This window comes from Phragmites australis, chromosome 11, assembly GCF_958298935.1.
Source record: "Phragmites australis chromosome 11, lpPhrAust1.1, whole genome shotgun sequence".
Taxonomy (NCBI): Eukaryota; Viridiplantae; Streptophyta; class Magnoliopsida; order Poales; family Poaceae; genus Phragmites; species Phragmites australis.
In genome coordinates, this window is record NC_084931.1 from 28,502,233 (window position 1) to 28,523,807 (window position 21,575).

The 21,575-nt window shown below is 58.0% G+C and overlaps 2 protein-coding genes across 2 annotated transcripts in view; both read left to right on the forward strand.

Annotated features, from left to right (window-relative positions):
* The window catches only part of LOC133885780 (cytochrome P450 714D1-like), a 29,823-nt gene extending 11,118 nt beyond the window's left edge, over positions 1–18,705 (forward strand). The window contains exons 2-3 of the mRNA XM_062325526.1: positions 17,039–17,265; positions 17,368–18,705. Coding sequence (XP_062181510.1) covers positions 17,039–17,265; positions 17,368–18,408 — 1,268 coding nt within the window. The 3' untranslated portion in view covers positions 18,409–18,705. The remainder of the gene's footprint in view (positions 1–17,038; positions 17,266–17,367) is intronic.
* Positions 18,706–19,995: 1,290 nt separating this feature from the next.
* Positions 19,996–20,634, forward strand: LOC133884125 (uncharacterized). Its single transcript, XM_062323492.1, has one exon. It carries the CDS (start codon positions 19,996–19,998, stop codon positions 20,632–20,634), a length of 639 nt encoding a protein of 212 aa, XP_062179476.1.
* The last annotated feature ends 941 nt before the right edge of the window (positions 20,635–21,575 follow it).

Consider the following 21,575-nt stretch of genomic DNA (forward strand, 5'->3'; position numbering starts at 1 on the left):
CCAGATTAAATAGGGTTGCACTCCTCCATCTTCCTTCTTTCTCAAGGCACCAAATAAGTTTAAGATCAGTATCCTATCAATCATCTATACTTATTGCTAAGAACAAAGTAATATATATATATATATATATTGTCGGAGAGTGAACTCCTGTCGCAGGGATCCCGAGAGACCCCCTTTTTAGAGATTCGGCCGGGGGGATGATCCTGGAAAAGCTTGTGTGGGAAATAATCGGGAACGGAAATAAATGCGATGGCTGGTGGGAGACGATCACTCTAATGCAAGGAAAAGTGGGTACGCCGGGTTTTAGACAGGTTCGGGCCGCACGGAGGCGTAACACCCTACTCCTGTATGAGCGCTATATTTATCCTTGAAGGGGATTCTTCAAGGAGATATCTGGTTCTAAGGGGAGAACTGTTTACAAAGAGCTTGAGGCTCTTCTGTTCTAGCTTAACTTGAGCTGGTTCGAGTGTCTGTCGATCTATCTTTGGCCTGGTTCGCCGGAGATTGTTGGTTGTCTGGTCTCTTGGTCGTCTTGTGGTCGGGGGCTCCTTTTTTTGCTCTCCCCTTTTAGTGTTCTCCATCCTTTCCTTTTATAGGCGCGCCGACCTCAACATATCCTGAATGGGAAAGAGGGGACGCGAATGCCAAGGTGCCACGGAGAAGGGCGTAATCATTTCATCCTGGCGAAGTGACAGGGGCGGTGGAGAAAGGCGGCGCGCATTCGACCACCAGCCGCTGCGGAAGCCTCGGGGCGCCCTAAAAGGGGCCCACCGGGCAGCCTCAGAGGTGCCCAGTGCGCCCACCCTGTCTTGTTCTTCTGCCAGGGCAGGGTGGCAGGCGGAGCGCTTCGATTCTGGCAACGTTATCCCGAGGCACCTGGATGAAACGGGACGGGACCCGTGCATTTAATGGACCCACGGCCCCCTGCCAGTGCATGGCAGGGTCTGACACTGGGGCGTGGGCAGCTGAGAATGTCAGGATGTCAGGATGTCAGACCGCGCGTGCCTATTAAATGCGGCATTGGGCCTTTGACTGGATGACACCCTGACGACGGGACCCTTCGGGTCGTTGAATGATCTTGCGCGAACCTTCGGGGCACCGAGTCCTCGGGGGCTACCACGTGCAGCCCCGAGCACTCTCTCCCGAGCACTTCGGTGGGACCTTCGGGGCACCGAGTCCTCGGGGGCTGCCACGTGCAGCCCCGAGCACTCTCTCCCGAGCACTTCGGTGGGACCTTTGGGGCACCGAGTCCTCGGGGGCTGCCACGTGCAGCCCCGAGCACTTCGGTGGGACCTTCGGGGCACCGAGTCCTCGGGGGCTGCCACATGCAGCCCCGAGCACTCTCTCCCGAGCACTTCGGTGGGACCTTCGGGGCACCGAGTCCTCGGGGGCTGCCACGTGCAGCCCCGAGCACTCTCTCCCGAGCACTTCGGTGGGACCTTCGGGGCACCGAGTCCTCGGGGGCTGCCACGTGCAGCCCCGAGCACTCTCTCCCGAGCACTTCCTTCTTGGTATTTGGGCTCTGCGGATCATCGGGGAACTAGGGTGCTCGGGAACCAGAAGCGGCGGCCCCGAGCACCTTCTCCCGGGACTTCGCTTCTACCTACCTTGCAGGGTGGTGATATGTGGTGGAGGGCCGGCCTGGCCTCGGGACTTAGGGACTCCTGGTTCTAAATACACCGACAGTAGCCCCCGGGCCCGTTGGTAGTCGATGGGACGAAAACTGCGAATGGGCCCTTCGTCGCGACCGAGGCCAAGGCTGGCGCGGACGCCATGTGGCAAGCTTTCGAGGGGTGGCCCTTGCGGACCTAGACCTCAAGTATGTTTCAACGGGAAAATGAGTGGACGCGTGTCCACACAACTTCCGAAGGGTATGATAACCATACGGGCGGCACGCGCGGTTGCCGTGCAGATCGAGGAAAATACGCCTGGCAATCGCTGACATCGCGCGATCGGCGGGAGATTCGCCTGACAGTTGCGCCGATCGAGGCGACGCTTCGCCGAGCGAACCGTTCAGGCGGCAGTTTTTGAATTTTGAGATATAAAAGGGGGAACGGATCGGTCCGTTCCCCTTTTTACGCTCTCTTGCACTTGCCTTCTTCGTGCTCCGAAGCCCTCAGGAAACTCCCAGGCGACCGGAGCATTCTCCCTTCTCTCTCTTTTCACCACCAAAAAACATCCCCCATTTTGCCGAGATGACGAGGGTTGGAGGAGGACGACGGGACAAAACTTCGGACAGCATCTTGCCGGAGTCTCGTCTGAGGAACGAGGAAGCGGCGGATAAGATTAGGAAGCTGCTGGTGCCGGAGGGTCAGGAGGGTGCTGTGGCGGTGAGGCCGGCGACTCTGATGCCGGCGACGACCGTCCCTGGGCGGACCGTCCTCTTCACCTCCTTCGTGGCAGCGGGGTTGGTGCCGCCGTTCTCCGCCTTCTTTTTGCAAGTGCTGGAGACGTACGGCATTCAACTGGTGCATCTAAGCCCCAATTCCGTCGTGGCGTTGGCGGTCTTTGCGCATCTCTGCGAAATGTTCGTGGGGGTGATGCCGTCGGCGACGCTGCTTCGCCACTTCTTCGTCATTCGGCCGGTGGGGAAGAAGAGGGGGCACTCCACGGCGGACGTCGCGGGGTGCTGCAACCTTCGGCTCCGGGAAGGCCTGGGGGACCATTACATTCCCCAGGTGATGCGCAGCAAATGGGAGGAATGGCGACGGGACTGGTTCTTCGTCGACATCGACCCCCACGAGCGCCTCGAATTGCCAGAGAAGGCGGCAGAACCTCGGCGATCAACGTGGGAGGCACCGCCACCAGAAGATGCGAGACTGAAGCCGGTGCTGGAGCGCATTCTGGAACTGCGCGAGGGCGGGCTGACCTCAGTCATGGTGGTGGCGGATTTTCTGCGTCGTCGGTTGGCGCCTCTGCGAGAACGGGCCCGGCCGAGCTGGTTCTACACCGGGCCGGAGGACATCACCAGGACCCAGATTGGCGCGAGCTGGGATCTGGGGGCGGCGGAACTGCGGGGGATGACAAGGGTGATCACCGGAACGGAGGATATGAGCCGGGCGGAACTCCCGTGGCCGGAGATGGCGCTCTGTGCCAACCCCAGCCGGGTGGCCATTATGGCGGGGCTGCCGGAGTTCGATGCCCAGGGGCCCGTGGACCGGCCAAGAAGCCGGAGTCCTGAGGCCTCCGAACTCCCCGGGCTGGAGGAACTACTTGGCGATGAGGTCGCTGGTAGCTCGGCGCAGGCTGGTGAAGGGGTCGCCGCAAGCGGCAGCCGCCGTACCAGAGAGGAGGGCGCCGCTGAAGTTGTTGCGGAGTTGGCGCCGGGAGATCGGGGAAAGCGTCCCCGGGCCTTGATCCTAGTGCCGGATTCTCCGCCGTCGCCGACGGCAGCGGCGGCATTTCCGGTGCTGGAGCCGCGCCTGGTGCGGATGGGGCCCGCATCGGCGCCCGCGACCCGCACGGCGGAGACCGAGACCTGTGCGGCGGCACCCGTGGCCCGCACGACGGCGCCCGTACCCCGCGCAGTGGCTCAGCCGAGCCCCCAACGGAAGAGGCGGCGGGAGGAGTCAGGACCGACAGCGCCGGACCCGGACATCAGGCTCCCAGCGGCCAAATGGCGGTATCGGTGAGTCTTCTTGCTTGCTTTTCCATGGGGATTTCCGGCCCGAACTGAGTTTTGACAACTTTCACTTGTCTCCCGTAGGCCGGCTGCAGGCGCTGCTGTGACGGAGAGAGAGCAGGCGCCGGGGCCAGAGCCGAGCCTGCCCGCTGCAACGGCGGAGGCCGGCATAGGAACGGCGGAGATGCCAATTGACGTGGCGGCCCCTGGGAGAGAGGCGGAGGCGGCGGCTGAGAGAAGGGCGCCGGCGGAACCTACCCCGGGCGCGGAGAGCCCGGGGCGGATAATGGTGGAGGTGGACGTTCTGCCGGGGCCGGCGGACAGGGCGGCCGATGCGGGAATGCGGCCGCTGTCCGAAACCTTGGCTCCGGCGGAGCCTACCCCGGTCAGGCAGAGCCCGGGGCGGATGGCGGCGCAAAGCACGGCGGAGAGCTCGGCCCCCCTGGAGGCATCCTGCGGAGAAGCCTGGGCCCCCCCAGTGCCCGGTCGGCCTGCCGATCCCTTCCTGGCCGCCATTAAAGGCGTACAAGTAGCAGTCGGGCAGCTGGGGGCAGTGGTGAAGGCCAAGGAGGGGGAGCTCGAAGCCGAGTGCGCCCGCCTGGCACTGGAGAAGGCGCAGCTGGCGGGCGCCCAGGAGGAGGCCCGGGCGGCAGCCGCGCGGGAGCAGAAACTCCTAGAAGACATCCGCGCGGAAGCCGTGCGGGAACGAGAAACTCTGAAGACCGCGCGGGCAGAGGCCGCGCGGGAACAGGAAGACGCCGCCCGCTTGGCCGAGGCGTCGAGGCAGCAAGCTGCCGAGGCCCTTGCCAGGATGGGGCAGGCGCAGGAGAGGGAGGTGGCTGTCGCAGCCCGGGAGCAGGCCGCGGAGGAGCGGCAAGCCGAGCTGGCCCGCCGGGAGGATGCGGTCGAGAAGACGCGCGCCGATCTCCAGCGCCGGGAAGACGATCTCCAGAAGATCAGAGAAGAAATCAAGCGCTGGGAGGAGGACGTCTCCGTCCGGGAAGTGGATAACGAGCTATCGGCGTCGGATCTTGGTGCCCGGGAGGATTCGGTGGCCCAGCAGGAGGATGTGTTGGCCCGGCGGGAGAATGAGTTGAGTTGCCGAGAAGGCGAGCTGAGTCGCCGAGAGGGCGAAGCTGCTGCTGCGACGGCCGCCGCGGCTACCAGGGCGGAGGAGAATGCGAAGCACGAGGCGGAACTGGCCGAGCGCGAACGCGCCTTGTCCGAGATGGTGGCCAAGATGAAGCAGGCTGCCGTCCCCACCGTGGCTGGCGGTGCTCCCGGTCCGGCCGGGGACCAGGGACTCGAGGCACAGCTGCGGGCCGCCAAGGAGAAAATTGAGACTGCCTTTGTCTCGCGGGTCAACCTCGAGCATATGCTGGAGGACATACTCCGGCGGATGCGACGGGCCGTGGAGAAGGGTGGTCTTGGACGGCTTGTCGACGACAAGAAGGGCGACGGCCCCGCACGACAAGTGTTGGGGCTGCAGCAGGTCTGCGAGCGCCTCGAGACCCTGCCCTGGGCAGTCCAGGAACTTGCCGCCCGGGAGGGACGTGGCTTGGCACGTGCCGTGGCCGAGCACGTCCTGGCCTGCTACCGAAGCAGGGACCCGAACTTCCCACTGGAGCCGGCACGGGAGGGAGTGGTCGAGGCTGAGGGGGAGGTCGCCCGGGCAGCGGTCCGGAGCACCGCCGCTGAGGTGGCGGCCGGCTTCAGGCGAGAGGTGCCGCCGCCGCCAGCCCCCGGGGATGACTCAGAGGATTCATCCGACGCTTCTGCCGCCGACTAGATCTTTTGTAGCCTCTTTCCTTTTGTTTGTAGATGTAGGAGTGAACCCTTAGAAAATGCCTTGGGAGTATCCTGTGAATATTAAATGGCTGTTTTTCCCTGGGCTCGCAACTCCAGTTTCTCTATGTGTTCGATGCTTCTTCCGATGTTTTACTTCGAAGTCCCGGGGAGTACTCAGTCGGGCCGTTCCCGACCTTCCCGTCCCCGAGGATGAAGTTGTCTTTGATCGCTGCTACTGGCACAGTCGGCCTTCAAGCTCTCACGAATCCGTATTGCCTAAGTTAAGAACAAAGACATAGACTTCCTTGTCCGGGAGATGGATTGATCCCGCGCGGAACACGCCGTGCCTGATGAACACTTTTTCACTTTGCGACCACTCAGTTAGTAGAAGGGAGACGCGTGCGGGCGAGAATGTGACCAAGAGCCCTCGCGGTCCGGTGGTGCCCGGGCTTTAAACGGGCCAGGCCGAGCACTGACAGCCCGCCCCCGAGACCTGAGCTCCGGACTACCCGAGTAGCTCGAGCGATAGGATTACCCAGGGCACCCGAGGACTCGGTAGTGCTCGGGGTCCTTAATAGCGGACCGAACACCACGACCACCACGAAGGGCTTCGGTCAGACGTTATCGCGAGCACGCTACTCTTTTCTGCAAACCGTTCTGTCGTTCTGGGAAAAAATAGTCACGCGGCAGGGTTTTGCGTGCGAGGAGGCCACCTCGCCGAACAGATTAAACTGCGAGAGCCCCCGAGAGTGACTCGAGGACATAAATTTACTTAAAGCAGACTTGTTTGAATATAACCACTCACCGGACAGCTGTCGGCCTTCCAGCTCACCGATCCAGGAGGGATGTGCTTCTGAGCTCGGGTGCCCGGGGACTCGATTCTTTCAACGGAGTGCCCGAGTGCCCAGAGGCATACGAGGCCCCTAGGGTCGGGTGATCTCGACCACCCGAGCCTAAGTGGTAGGACCACCCGAGGACCCTTGGGGCCGACCAAAGGCCGGGGCATTAAAGCCCTCGCGGCCGAGCTGCTTGCGATCGCCAGCCTGTGACTTAAGAGAAAAAAATAGGATTTCTTTGTCTGGTGCGCTCTGCCAGTGCGGTACTTGTTATAGACTGCTCTCGTTTTCGACCCGAGACCTCTCGAACACCCAAACCGGCGGACAAGAGCGGGCAGAGGCATAACCCAGAGGTCCTATGGTTTGGTGGCGCTCGGGTATGACAGACCAGACCGAGCACCGACAGCTCGCTCCGGGGGCCCGAGCTCCGGACTACTCGAGCAGCTCGAGCGATGGGATTACCCGGAGCACCCCGAAACTCGGTAGTGCCCGGGAGCCTGTCATGACACCGAGCACCACAGCCTACCATGGCGGACGTAAGTCAGCGGCGACTGCTCGTATGCATACCGATCGGGATTCTTTTGTCAGCCGGAAAAAAAAAAAGAGAGAGCGAACTTTTTTTCGCACAACCGAGCTCCTCACCAGACAGATTAAACATACGGAATCCAGAAAAAGTATTTTGACATAGCGATTGCTTATTGAAAAACTTAATGTACAATATTTACAAGGTTGGGCGACAGCGACTTACCCCACGGGGCGAAGCCTTCATACTGCTCGGGCAGGGAGAAGCCCCCGGCCTTACTAACCTGAACCGCGAACACGACAATCTACGGGTAGAAGCGTCGAAGATGCTCAATGTTCCACGGATTCGGGAGTGGATGTCCTTCTTCCGTCGCCAACCTGAAAGAACCTGCCCGGGGGACCGCGATCACGGTGAAGGGACCTTCCCATACAGGGGACAACTTATTCATTCCTTTTGCGCGACTGGATGCGTCGGTGAACTAGGTCCCCCACCTCGAGAGACCGGGCCCGGACATGGCGCAGATGATAACGCCGCAGACTCTGCTGGTATCGAGCCGCTCGGACAGCAGCAAGCCGTCGGCGCTCTTCCAGGTAATCCACGTCGTCGCGCCTTTGATGCTCCTGCTCACCCTCAGAGTATGCATGCACTCGAGGGGAGCCCAGAGTGAGCTCGGAGGGGAGGACTGCTTCGGCGCCGTAGACGAGGAAGAACGGAGTCTCCCCGGTGGTGCGGCTTGGCGTAGTCCGATTGGCCCATAGCACGGCTGGCAGCTCGTCTACCCATCCCTTTCCGTGCTTAGCGAGTACGGTATAGGTCCGGGTTTTGAGGCCCTTCAGTATCTCCGCATTGGCGCGCTCGACCTGCCCGTTACTCCGGGGATGAGCGACGGAAGCGAAGCAAAGCTTGATGCCGAGATCTTCGCAATAGTCCCCGAACAAGGCACTAGTGAACTGGGTGCCGTTGTCGGTGATGATTCGATTGGGAACACCGAAGCGGCTGGTGATGCCGCGGATAAACGGGAGCGCCGTGTTTTTGGTCACCTTGACGACTGGGACCGCCTCCGGCCACTTAGTGAATTTGTCGATAGCGACATATAAGTATGCATAGCACCCGACTGCTTGGGGGAACGGACCCAGAATGTCCAAACCCCAGACCGCGAAAGGCCATGACAGGGGAATGGTATGGAGAGCCTGAGCTGGCTGGTGAATCTGCTTTGCATGGAACTGGCATGCCCTGCAGCGCCGAACCAGCTCGGAAGCATCCTGGAGAGCTGTAGGCCAGTAGAAACCTTCCCGGAAGGCTTTCCCGACCAGCGTGCGGAACGATGAATGGCCACCGCACTCGCCCTCGTGGACCTCAGCGAGAAGATCGCCGCCTTCTGCCCGAGAGATGCATTTCAGGAGGACACCTCCTGCGCTACGTCGGTAGAGATCCCCATCTACTATGGCATAGCGTTTGGACTGCCGAGCAACCCTTTCGGCAGACGCCTCATCCCCAGGTAGGAACTTTTCTTTCAAGTACCCTCGGATGTCAGACATCCACGAGGCATCTTGAGGACATTCGGCGAGCGCAGCGCACTCGCCGGACGGCGGCGCCCTGACGGGGCTTCCCACTGAGGGTACCGTCGGGGTCCCCTGAATTGAGTTCGAGGTTTCCCCTTCATCCTGTTCGGCAGGCAGGACGGAAGGCCGTGCGAGTCTTTCTTCAAAGACTCCGGCAGGGGCACGCGCACGTGAGGAGGCCAGGCGAGAGAGCTCGTCGGCCGGAGCATTGTCGCGGCGAGGGATATGCCGCAATTCGAGGCCGTCGAAGCGTCTCTCGAGCTTTCTGACTGCATCCACGTACGCTACCATTTGAGGATCCGTGCACTGGTACTCCTTGGAAACCTGGTTGACGACCAGCTGGGAGTCCCCTTTGACCAGGAGGCGACGAATCCCGAGCCCCACCGCAGCCCGGAGGCCGGCGATGAGACCTTCATACTCCGCCATGTTGTTGGATGCGCGGAACTGCAACTGTACGACGTACCGGAGCTCTTCACCTGTTGGGGAGGTGAGAACCACTCCGGCCCCTGCGCCTTTCAGCGAGAGGGAGCCATCGAAGTGCATGACCCAATACCCGGGCGCGTCGTGCCCAGGATAGGCAGAGATCTCTTCTGGGATGACGCAGGGGACGGGCGTCCATTCTGCCAAGAAGTCGGAGAGTGCCTGGCTTTTGATTGCCTGGCGACAGACGAAGTGTAGGTCGAACTCCGCCAACTCAACCGCCCATTTGACAATGCGCCCGGTGCCCTCCCGGTTCCGGAGAATGGGTCCCAGTGGATAAGTGGTAACCACCGAGATCTTGTGCGCCTGGAAGTAGTGGCGCAGCTTCCGGGAGGCGACGAGCACGGCATAGAGTAGCTTCTGCGCCTGGGGATACCTTGTCTTGGCCTCCCGGAGGACCTCGCTGACGAAGTACACCGGTCGCTGTACCCGGCGGGCCCGGATGGTGGCCCCACCCGGGGGGCTGCCACAGCCCCCAGGGTCGGTGGTATGGTCGGGGCTAGCCGGGCACTCGGGCTCGATTCCTTGGCTAGGAAGAGCAGTGTGTTCGGGCTTGACCCCTTGCCCAGGGGGAGCCGCGAGGATAAGTGAACGGTCGGGGGCCTCTGGGAGCTGGGACCCAGCACCCGGCCCCGAACATTCGTCACGCTCCACCACCAGTACTATGCTCACGACCTGAGGAGTGGCCGAAACATAAAGTAGTAGGGGCTCACCTTGGGAGGGAGCCACCAAAATGGGTGGCGAGGTAAGGTACCTTTTTAAGTCGTGGAAGGCCTGCTCGGCTTCCGACGTCCAGTCAAAACGACCGGATTTCTTCAAAAGCTTGAAGAGGGGGAGCCCTCGCTCCCCGAGCTTAGAGATGAAGCGCCCGAGGGCGGCCATGCAGCCGGCGAGGCGCTGGACCTCCTTGAGTCGAACCGGGGGTCGCATCTGCTCGATGGCCCAGATCTTCTCCGGATTGACCTCGATTCCTCGGCCAGAGACCAAGAAACCAAGGAGCTTGCCCGCCGGCACCCCGAAGACACATTTCTCCGGGTTGAGCTTGAGGCGGGTAGAGCGGAGACTATTGAAAGTCTCGGCAAGGTCCTTGAGCAGGGTGGCGCGATCTCGGGTTTTGACCACGAGATCGTCGATGTAAGCCTCGACGTTGCGGCCAACCTGCGAGTTAAGAGTGATACGAATGGCGCGCTGGAAGGATGATCCAGCGTTGCGCAGGCCGAAAGGCATTGACATGTAGCAATAAGTCCCCACCGGGGTAGTAAAAGCAGTTTTTTCCTCGTCCCCTACGGCCATGCGAATCTGGTGATACCCAGAGTTTGCATCTAGGAAGCACAAAAGATCACATCCCGCAGTTGAATCTACGATTTGATCAATGCGAGATAAGGGGAAGGGATCTTTAGGACAAGCCTTGTTAAGGTCGGTGTAGTCCACGCACATGCGAAGCTTGCCGTTGGCCTTCGGGACGATGACTGGGTTTGCTAGCCAGTCGGGGTGGAGGACTTCTCGGATGAATCCGGCGTCGAGGAGCTTGCGGACCTGCTCGCGGATAAACTCCTGGCGCTCTGGCGCCTGCCGCCGGACCTTCTGCTTCACTGGGCGAGCGTCCGGACGCACAGCCAAGTGATGCTCGATCACCTCCCTAGGGATCCCGGGCATGTCGGACGGTTGCCAGGCAAACACGTCCACGCTAGCCCGGAGGAAGGCGACGAGCGCGCTTTCCTATTTGCTGCCCAGGTTGCTGCCGATACGGACAACCTGGGTAGCATCTTCGCCCACCTCGACCTCCTTCGTTGGAACAGAGGTGTCGGCGGCGAGTCGGGGTCTAAATGAAGAGGGTCCCGGGCCCCCTGAAGAGCCATCAACCTCGGCCTGCGCTGAGACCAGAGCCATGTATGATTGTTCGGCGCAGGAGACAGCGCCGTCGGAGTCAGCGATCACGGAGATAGAGCCTGAGGGGCCGGGCATCTTAACCGTAAGGTATGCATAATGTACGGCCATCATAAACTTGGCGAGCGCCGGGCGCCCGAGGATGGCATTGTAGGGGAGAGGGAGCTCCGCAACATCGAAGAGGACGCACTCCGTGCGGAAGTTGTCCCGGCTCCCGAATGTGACAGGCAACTCAACCTGCCCGAGGGGCAGGGAGTGCCCGGGAGTTACTCCACAGAAGGGGAGGGACGGCTTTAGGCGTCGGGAAGATACTTGCAGCTTCTCAAAAGCCTCTTTGGAAAGGAGGTTGAGGCCGGCACCACCGTCGATCAGCACTCTGCCGACCTTAACATTGCAGATAGTGGGAGATACTACCAGAGGTAGCCGTCCCACGGCTGCAGTACTGACGGGGTGATCAGCCATGCTGAACGTGATCGGAGCATCCGACCACCTCAAGGGTCTTGTGGCCTCCTTGCTCGGGGTTGCCGAGCACACTTCGCGCCGCATGACCTTGATGCCACGGCGCGAGCAGGGTGTGTAAGCGCCCCCGTCGATGAAGGCGACCGCATGCTCGGGCTCCTGGAAGCCGAGCTCGGTGTTGTTGGGGACGACCTCGGTATCGCCTCCTCCGCGGGACTCGTCGCGCTCCCTCTGGCGCTGCTCCACGAGTCCTTTGACCGTACGACACTCCGTGAGGTCGTGCCATCTGGTCAGGTGTATGGGACACCATTTACCTGGCTCGGGCCCCGCGGGAGCGGGGGCCCTTGCTGGAATAGGAGCTCGGCCAGGGGCCGGAGCTCTTGCTGGAGCTGGCGCCCTAGCCGGTGCCGGGGCCCTCGCGGGCACAGAGGCCCGAGGAGGAGCCCGAGCGGGGGCCTTGACGGGGCGCCGATCGACACCCGGCTGACGGTCTTGCCGGTGATCGGGCTCTTGCGGTACCCTGTGAGCGGGGACTTGGGCTAGCTCGACGGGAGCTGCCTCGCGCTTCCTTCTCTTTTTCTTTTCCCGCTTATCAAAGCGGGAAGAACTTGGCTGATCGGGAGCGGGGCGAGGAGCATGCCACGCCCTGGCCTCCGCAGCCTTGGCGCACTTATCGGCCAGTGCGAAAAGTTTCGCAGGGGTCTCGATCTCGTGCGTACCTAGCTTCTCGAGCATCCGCTCGTCACGGACGCCCTGCCGGAAAGCAACAATAACAGCATGGGGGGCCACTCGCGGAATAATGTTGCGAACCTGGCTGAAACGCTGTATAAATCGCCGTAGCGTCTCCCCTTCCTGCTGTTGGACGGCGTGGAGGTCGCACTCCAAAACGGGACGTGCGAACGTGCCCTGAAAGTTGGCCACGAATTGGTGGCACAGGTCATCCCAAGAGCTGATGGATCCTGGGGGTAAGTTCATAAGCCAAGAGCGGGCGGAACCCCTCAAGGCAACATAAAAATAGTTTACCATCACCTTTTCGCTGCCTCCGGCCGCTTGGACGGCCGTCGTGTAGATCTGGAGGAACTCGACGGGGTCGATGGACCCGTCGTACTTCTCCGGCAGCTCGGGGCGGAACTTGGAAGGCCACCTCACCCGGCGGAGCTCGGTGGTGAAGGCACGGCAACCGGTGCCGTACCCCGCAGCACGGGCGGGGGTTCTCGGTGGCGAGAAGCGGCGAGCCAGGGATCCCCGGTGGTCATGGGCCGGGAGAGAGGAAGCCTGGTCCTCTGCCCCAACCCCCTGCCGGGTCTCCCGCTGTCGTTCGAGAGTGACTCGGGCATCTTCGTGGCCCCTCCGCTCGTCAAGGTGCAAACGAAGGTCCCGGGCTCCGGACATGGCCAGGGGGACGGCACTCCGCCTGGAGACCCCTCGGCCCGTGCGGGTGTTGCCCGCTGAGGAGCCGGCTCTGGCGGCACCGTGCTGAGAAGTGGCGCGAGGACTCCCGGCCTGCACCTGGCGACGAGCGGTGCCGACCAAAGCGACGACATCTTGCATCCACCGGCCTTCCGGAGTGTTTGGCGTGGCCTGAATGGGCGGGTGTCTGAGGAGAGCTTGTGCCGCAAGCAACGCGCTCCCTGGGCTGGCCTCACTGAAAGCGAGCCTGCGCCTAGGCGGCACCCGACGTGGTCCAGAGGCAGACCTGGCGACCGGGGTCCCGACCACCTGCTGGGGGTCGGAAAGTACGTCGGCAGCGGCGGCGGCGCTGATGGGCCCAGCGCCTTGATCCCCTTGGGCGGGAAAAACCGCACGCGTGGATGGCGGCTGCCGCGGGCACGCAGCAGCGACGGGGCTTTCTTCGTGGGGCAGCGTTCCGTTACTGGAAGTGGAGTCGGAACGTTGGAGACGGTGCCCACCGGCCATCTTTTCCTGTGGAGAAAAAAGTGAAACAAACAATCCAGGGATATTCCCCCCTACCTGGCGCGCCAATTGTCGGAGAGTGAACTCCTGTCGCAGGGATCCCGAGAGACCCCCTTTTTAGAGATTCGGCCGGGGGGATGATCCTGGAAAAGCTTGTGTGGGAAATAATCGGGAACGGAAATAAATGCGATGGCTGGTGGGAGACGATCACTCTAATGCAAGGAAAAGTGGGTACGCCGGGTTTTAGACAGGTTCGGGCCGCACGGAGGCGTAACACCCTACTCCTGTATGAGCGCTATATTTATCCTTGAAGGGGATTCTTCAAGGAGATATCTGGTTCTAAGGGGAGAACTGTTTACAAAGAGCTTGAGGCTCTTCTGTTCTAGCTTAACTTGAGCTGGTTCGAGTGTCTGTCGATCTATCTTTGGCCTGGTTCGCCGGAGATTGTTGGTTGTCTGGTCTCTTGGTCGTCTTGTGGTCGGGGGCTCCTTTTTTTGCTCTCCCCTTTTAGTGTTCTCCATCCTTTCCTTTTATAGGCGCGCCGACCTCAACATATCCTGAATGGGAAAGAGGGGACGCGAATGCCAAGGTGCCACGGAGAAGGGCGTAATCATTTCATCCTGGCGAAGTGACAGGGGCGGTGGAGAAAGGCGGCGCGCATTCGACCACCAGCCGCTGCGGAAGCCTCGGGGCGCCCTAAAAGGGGCCCACCGGGCAGCCTCAGAGGTGCCCAGTGCGCCCACCCTGTCTTGTTCTTCTGCCAGGGCAGGGTGGCAGGCGGAGCGCTTCGATTCTGGCAACGTTATCCCGAGGCACCTGGATGAAACGGGACGGGAGCCGTGCATTTAATGGACCCACGGCCCCCTGCCAGTGCATGGCAGGGTCTGACACTGGGGCGTGGGCAGCTGAGAATGTCAGGATGTCAGGATGTCAGACCGCGCGTGCCTATTAAATGCGGCATTGGGCCTTTGACTGGATGACACCCTGACGACGGGACCCTTCGGGTCGTTGAATGATCTTGCGCGAACCTTCGGGGCACCGAGTCCTCGGGGGCTACCACGTGCAGCCCCGAGCACTTCCTTCTTGGTATTTGGGCTCTGCGGATCATCGGGGAACTAGGGTGCTCGGGAACCAGAAGCGGCGGCCCCGAGCACCTTCTCCCGGGACTTCGCTTCTACCTACCTTACAGGGTGGTGATATGTGGTGGAGGGCCGGCCTGGCCTCGGGACTTAGGGACCCCTGGTTCTAAATACACCGACATATATATATATATATATATATACACAGTACGCCAGATGATTTCTAACGGCTTTAAATAATTCAGCAACTAGCTAGGTTGGTACTGTATGTCCTATTGCCAGTTCCACATGCTGCCACCTCTACAGTTCCATTGACTAGGTTATTGTTCCTAACCTCTAGCTTGGGCTCGTAGCTAGCGACAGATGAAAGGATCGTGCACACTGTGCGGTGCATGTACTCCTGCATGCACCAACCATGCATTCTCTCCCTGTGCTTGTACCTTTAAGGACGGACGTGGGACTGAAACATTTCTCTGCTGCGTCCCATGCATCTCTCTCCTACGAAGATTCCACATGGTCATGCCTCGAGGAGATGCGTGGTTAGCAATGGCGGACGCAGCGAAGTCGGAATGTTTGTTCCTCCTTCTTCACCACTTCAACTCTCTCTTCTTCACCTTCTTCTTGTGTAAAAAAATGGAGCGCTGGTGGCTAGCTACCCTAATGCTTGCCTGCCTATAGGTTGATATCATCTCGTTTGCAGATAGAGAAGATAGATCTGTTGAAGCATGCACGTATAGTGCAGATCGAACGCCTCCTTTTTATGGGATAATTCACTCCTTACCACTGCTAAGCAGCGGAATCCAAAAAATACTATTGACAAGGATGATAACCATGAAATACCACTCCTGCAGCCTGAAATGAGCTATACTGCACCATTATCCTCTTCTCTCTATTTCTATTTCTTTTCAGCCTAAAGTGCTATATGTATTGACCCTTTTGCCATTGTCTCTGCCCAATACAGCACCAAGCGCATTTCAGCCTTGGCTCAACCAAACCAGCGTGAGGAACACAACACCAGCCAAAAAAAAAAAAAAAAAAAATTGGCATGACCTTTTCACATATTTATGGCTGGAGCACGATAATATTTCATATGACAAATTATTTCAATCAAACAATACATACACAAAATTGTGGTGCAATTTAACAAGCATACAGATTAATATAATTGTCCACCTCATGAATAAACTGCTCTGCATAAAAGTTCACAGTTTGACAATAGCATAGTTTAACAAGAACATAAAAGATCATTGAAATGCACACGACACATCCCAATCATCCTATTTAGATGTTGAGCCGCCTCATTCCTGGGACAGCACCAATCTGACGTGTTGGATAGAGATAAAGGGCAAAATGGTCAATGCATAGTAGCATTTTCGGCTGAAAAGAAATAGAAATAGAGAGAAGAAGGGGATAGTGGTGCAGTATGGCTCATTTCAGCTGCAGGAGAGGCATTTCATAGTTGTCATCCTTGTTAATGGTATTTCATAGATTCCACTGCTTAGGAGTGGCAGGGAGTGAATTATCCCCCTTTTATCATATGATTAGCTCTCTCTTTCGCCCAATAGGCTGAGAACATGCGGTTGCCTAGCCAGCTAGCTGGTTGGCCAAGAGTGTTATGCTTATCTGTACTGTACTGCAATGTCTCTCCATTTGCACCATCATCGTACATGGATAGACAGTGACGTAGCTGAAAAGAAGCAGCTTTTACACAAATACCGGTACCAGTTAGATGCATGCATATATAGTTAGAAGCACATATAGCTAGATGCATGCATAGACTCATTGGCTAAGAGCTAACAGACTACATATGTATTCACATTTCACACAGCTAGCTTTCACTAGGAAATAGTTCGATCTGTACAAGGATCGGAAGTAGTAGCTTGAGATGGAGACTCAAACCAATCAACCAACCGACTGAGGCGACGACGAGTCGATCAGGCCAGAATTGAGGCGTAGCGTACGTAGTCGATCGATTGGCCAGCTGCTTGTCATTGACAGGCAACTTAACGCACCGGCCCAGGCCAGGACAGTCGCTTTCGCGTGCTGGTCCATATATGCCACGGCCGATCGATCGATCACCTCTCCGCCAATGCAAGGAAGCAACGACCTGGCGGCCTGGAACCTGCTGCTGCTCGTGCATGCACACGCGCGCGACGACTGTGACCACACGAGCCTCCGGTGAGCCGCATGGCTGGTGGGTACCCATGGACGCGCGCGAGAGCTTTCGCTCCGGTTCGACGAGGGCCTTCCTCAGATCTCGCGAGGCGGACGTGCGGCCGGCAGGATGCGAGAGGTGGCTGCGAAGTTGAGCATGCGTTGCTCGCCGGCCGTTTGCGTGCAGTCGATCATCGGGGCCGCGAGTAGATCAGGATCTGGCCGGTTGGATTGATGGGGAGCCTGTAGCAGCTTTGACCGGAGTTTTATTTGTGCCGCGGGTCAATAGCCCGGGTGCCCGGTGTCCTGGAGATCCTGCGTACAAGTGCACAGATCGTAGTGCACTGTTTGGATGTGCAGTGGAACTGTACAACACGCTACTTAGGGAGAACAGGAAATGCAATTCTATATGCACTTGTGCACGTATTTTATCCGTTCATTCCACTCAGCAAATATTTATTTATCTGTTGATTTTCTTATTTACTCTATAATTTTCCTGTAAACTTATGAAAACCAAATCTAGCCTACACAACTTGTCCAGTCAAAGGCCCACACATTCTCAAGCACTTGGGCCAGTACTCTCAGTCCAATTCATGAAGCCCACAGGGGGAAACGGGCCAAAATTATATGACCCTGTACTCGTTTTGCCCAAAGGCACTCTTCTTCTTCTTTTTTCTTGGTTTATTCCGATTTGGATTTGGATTTGGATTTGGCTGAGACGCGTGCTTGTGCAGGCGAGACGTACCTGTACTGGCTGCGCCGGCGGCCGGCGCTGTACGTGTCGGACCCGGAGCTGATCCGCGAGATCGGGCGGTGCGTGTCGCTGGACATGGGCAAGCCCACCTACCTGCAGAAGGGCCAGGAGCCCCTGTTCGGCCGCGGCGTCCTCAAGGCCAACGGCGCCGACTGGCATCGCCAGCGAAAGCTCATCGCCCCCGAGTTCTACATGGCCAAGGTCAAGGTAAATCGCTGGTCACTCGCTCGCTCGCACGGTGGAGCTCGGCTCGTTGCCCCGTACATACAGGAGCTCAGAGCGTGCATGTGCTTCTTGGTGCGCGTGCAGGGCATGGTGGAGCTGATGGTGGACGCGGCGCATCCTCTGCTGCGGTCGTGGGAGGGCAAGGTCGCCGGCGCGCCGGGCGGGGTCGCGGTGGTCGACGTCGACGAAGACATCCGGAGCTTCTCCTTCGACGTCATCTCCAGGGCGTGCTTCGGGGGCGACTACTCGAGAGGGAGGGAGATCTTTCTCCGGCTGAGGGCGCTCTCGGGCCTCATGTCCGAGACCAGCGTCATCTTCACCATCCCGTCCCTCGGGTACCTGCCGACGGAGAAGAACCGGAGGATCTGGAGGCTCACGCAGGAGATCCGGTCGCTGATCCTGCAGCTGGCGAGCGAGCGCAGGGCTTGCAAGGCGGAGCCGGGCCAGGACTTCCTGGGCTCCGTCATCGAGAACAGCCGGGTCCAGCCGCGGGCGGACGACTTCGTGGTGGACAACTGCAAGAACATTTACTTCGCGGGCCACGAGACGAGCGCGGTCACCGCGACCTGGTGCCTCATGCTCCTCGCCGCGCACCCGGAGTGGCAGGACCGCGCGCGCGCCGAGGTGCTCGAGGTCTGCGGCGACGCCGCGCCGGACTTCGACGCGATCGCCATGATGAAGACGGTGCACATGGTGGTGCTGGAGACGCTGCGGCTGTTCCCGCCGTCGTCGTTCGTGGTGCGGGAGACGTTCCGCGACATGGAGCTCGGGAGGCTGCGCGCGCCCAAGGGCACCTACCTGTTTGTTCCCGTCTCCACCATGCACCACGACGCGGCCGCATGGGGCCCGACGGCGCGCCGGTTCGACCCGGGCCGGTTCCGGGACGGCGTGGCGACCGCGTGCAAGCACCCGCAGGCGTTCATGCCGTTCGGGCTCGGCGCGCGCACCTGCCTCGGCCAGAACCTCGCGCTCGTCGAGGTCAAGGCGCTCGTCGCCGTCGTGCTCTCGCGGTTCGCGCTCGCGCTGTCGCCGGACTACAGGCACGCCCCCGCGTTCCGGTTCATCATCGAACCGGAGTTCGGGCTGCGCCTCCTCGTCCGCCGCCTGGGCCAGGACGGCCACTGAATCGTGTTCGGAGTTGCGTTTTGTAAAGACGTACGCTAGATAGCACATGAAAATCAAGGAGAATGGATGGAACACGACAACACCGATGAACACCCAAACAACAATACGATGATACGTATATGAAGGATAATAATACCGAAGCACTTGTCAGTGCTACATGAATTGACGCCTGCATGCGTTTCAGAGTGTATTTAGCATTTAGTTTCAGCTCTTTATTTCTATTTTTTAGAGCAATCAGTTGTTTATATAGTTTCAGTGCGTATGGAATGAAAATGACACGAGTTGACGGTGGATTCACTCAAGCAGTCCCCTGACCTTCATAGGATCACCTCTCCGCTCCTTTACAAGAACACCAAAACCAGCGGCGGGGCTCACAAAGCAAATTCTATATTATTCTATCCTATGAAAGAGCTACTCTCACGTGATACACGTGTTTACTTATTCTCTTTTCTTTTTAACCTAGCCATTGAATCACGTGATGTATGATATGGATAGAGTCTTACGAGAATATTTTTGGACAATATCTTATAGAATTTGTTTCCTGGGGCTTAACCCACCTACTGCTTCTTGGTGAGTGTAAGCCACCTGAGCTCCTCTTATTATTTTTCATTTGCTATGGACGAAGGAGGTGAAGTGCCTGTTTGTACGGGCTTCTATTTTAGGGTTTTTTTTTAAAGTTGTGTTTTTAATTTGTTTGAAAAACTGTTTTTAAAAATAGGCTGTTGACTTTTACAATAATTTTTTTATTAGGAAAACGTCTCTCAATGAGCTTCTCAGTTTTAGTCCATTTTTCTTTAGAATCTCGTTTGTTCTGATTTCTATCTTTTAGCTTTTAACAGTAGCAGAAGTAGGAAACAATCATAACCGGAAAAGAAAAGAGAGAAGAAGATGAATAAGAAGAGGCAGAGAAAGGTGAATGAGTCCTCCTATCGCTCCTCTACATCGGTCACTGACCAAAACGAAGCAAGGTGAAAGGTCCAGAAATCACATCATGGAGAAAGGGGTCGGTTCCTTGGAGAGGTGATCACGGTGGCGAAACACAGGCTGTGTCTTGCTCTAATGCCATAGGCCTTCGGTTGAGTGAACGAGCGTGCGACAGGGACGCCGATGACCGGTGTCCTCTGATTTCTGCTCTGCAGCGTTAAAAAAACACCGCTGGTTGGTTGGTTTAAATCACGAAAGCGCAGTGGAGATTGCGATCGACGAACTCGTCTAGTAGCACATCGATCTGAGTATCTGACGCTCCACACGAAATGAACCGGAAGTCTGCAACGCAACAGTGTTCGTAGGCATATGAGCACTACACTACTATGAATGCAGGTCGTGTCTGGAACGCCGGAATTTTATTAAAGAAATTACAGGATTTTTCGCATGTAATAGTCCTCGCGTGAACCGGGAAAATTTTCTGTGTTCCAAAGTGCTTGCTTTGTTGTAGCTTCGATTTGAGTCGTGATTGGTTCAGAATGTTGGGAGCAGGTGGTGTTGGTGTATGCGAATGCGATACATATAGCACCAACGCACTGGCTGAGGCGCCACAGCTCACCAACGGCGCGCGCGCGCGCGAAAGCAGGCCGGCCAACCCAAACCATGTCTGAATCCGGCGACACGCTGCCCCAGCGCCACTGCCCGCACCACGCCCACGGCAACCGCCGCCGCCGGATCCTCGTCTGCGTCGCCTTCGCCGTCCTCGTCCTGCTCCTCCTCGCCGCCACGGCCGCCATCGTCCTGCTCGCGGTCCTCCGCCCGCGGGACCCCGTCATCGAGCTCCTCTCGGTCAACGCCACGGGGGCCGTCCCGCGCGTCACGCTGCCGGCCGTCTCCATTCAGCTCAACGTCACCTTCCTCCTCCTCGTCCGCGTGCGGAACCCGAACCCGGTCGCGTTCCGCCACGGCGCCGCCACCACGTCGCTCCTCTACCGCGGCGCGGCCGTGGGCGACGGCGCGGTCCCGCCCGGAACCGTGCCGAGCCGCGGAGCGACCACTGTGCGGCTGAACATGACGGTGCAGGCCGACCGGATCGTGGCGGCCGCCGGGATCGGGGGCCTGATCGCGGACGTGCTCGCCGGCGAGATGGAGTTCGAGGCGAGGACTGACGTGCCGGGCACGGTCTTGCTCCTCGGGTTCGTGAAGCGTAGAGTCCAAGCCAGGTCCCAGTGCCGCGTCGTCATCGGCGTCGCCGACGTGAAAGTTCGGCGTCAGGAATGCCACAACGAGGCCAAGCTGTGATCGATCTTGATCTCGACAATCGTGCGTGTGCTGTGCTGTGCTGTGCACGTACTGTATGCGTACAAGTATATATATGTATTCAGGAATTTTGTGGAGAATAATTAGGTGGGTCGGTGTGTTTTCCCTTAGACGCCACGTGTCAGTAACACAATGGATGGTTTTTCCCAGCTGGGTGATCGTACTTTCATTTTCTTCAAATAGAGGTACAACATTGATTTCAATACTAAAACCGGTCCTACAAACAAGTATGTGTAAATAGACTGAGTTAAAAATATTCATGTTAGATCTACTCGTGTTATGATGTTTGATCACACTTTGCCTACGGGTTTGTTGGAGGTGTCATTGGTCTTTATCTTAGTTGTAACTTTCGTCTTTGTAACCTTTTAACAAGTTATACCATGTATTTATAAACTTATTAGGTGACTCGTGGTAAGGAGGTGTTTATTGTTAGGCTTGCCACAATATCGACAAGTTTAGAAGAGTCAAAATAAGAACCATTTTCATATCAAACTTACGAGCTCATGTCAGGATGGTCTTTCAAGCTTGTGCTTCACTCGGCTTTTGGCAAGGGCTTTAGAGGGACTCAACTACAGAAAGCTGCTCAGGACTTGCACAATGCTCAAACTAATTCGCCATCTCCTGAAGATGATGAAGCTCCCTAAGAGGAGATTTGATAATGATGTTTCTTGTAGTTTTCATTTTTTTCTATTCATCCTATGTCTTGGTCTGTAATGTCATGTGGCATGCAAAGTTGCATACTTTACCCTACTTGTTCCTATATGCACTTGTTCTCTAGATTGATTCAATTTTGTTTTGCCAACCCCGATTTTGTACTCTTAACCTTTTTTTTGTTGTTGTAATGGATGGGATGGTGGTAATATCAGGGTTGAAAGAGGTTTGTGTGATGTTGTGAAGAGTTCATCATTAGGCATATCAATGTT

Bases quoted from the DNA above. Each gene is read 5' to 3' on its own strand.
- LOC133884125 (XM_062323492.1), top strand. From the start codon at position 19,996: ATGTCTGAATCCGGCGACACGCTGCCCCAGCGCCACTGCCCGCACCAC.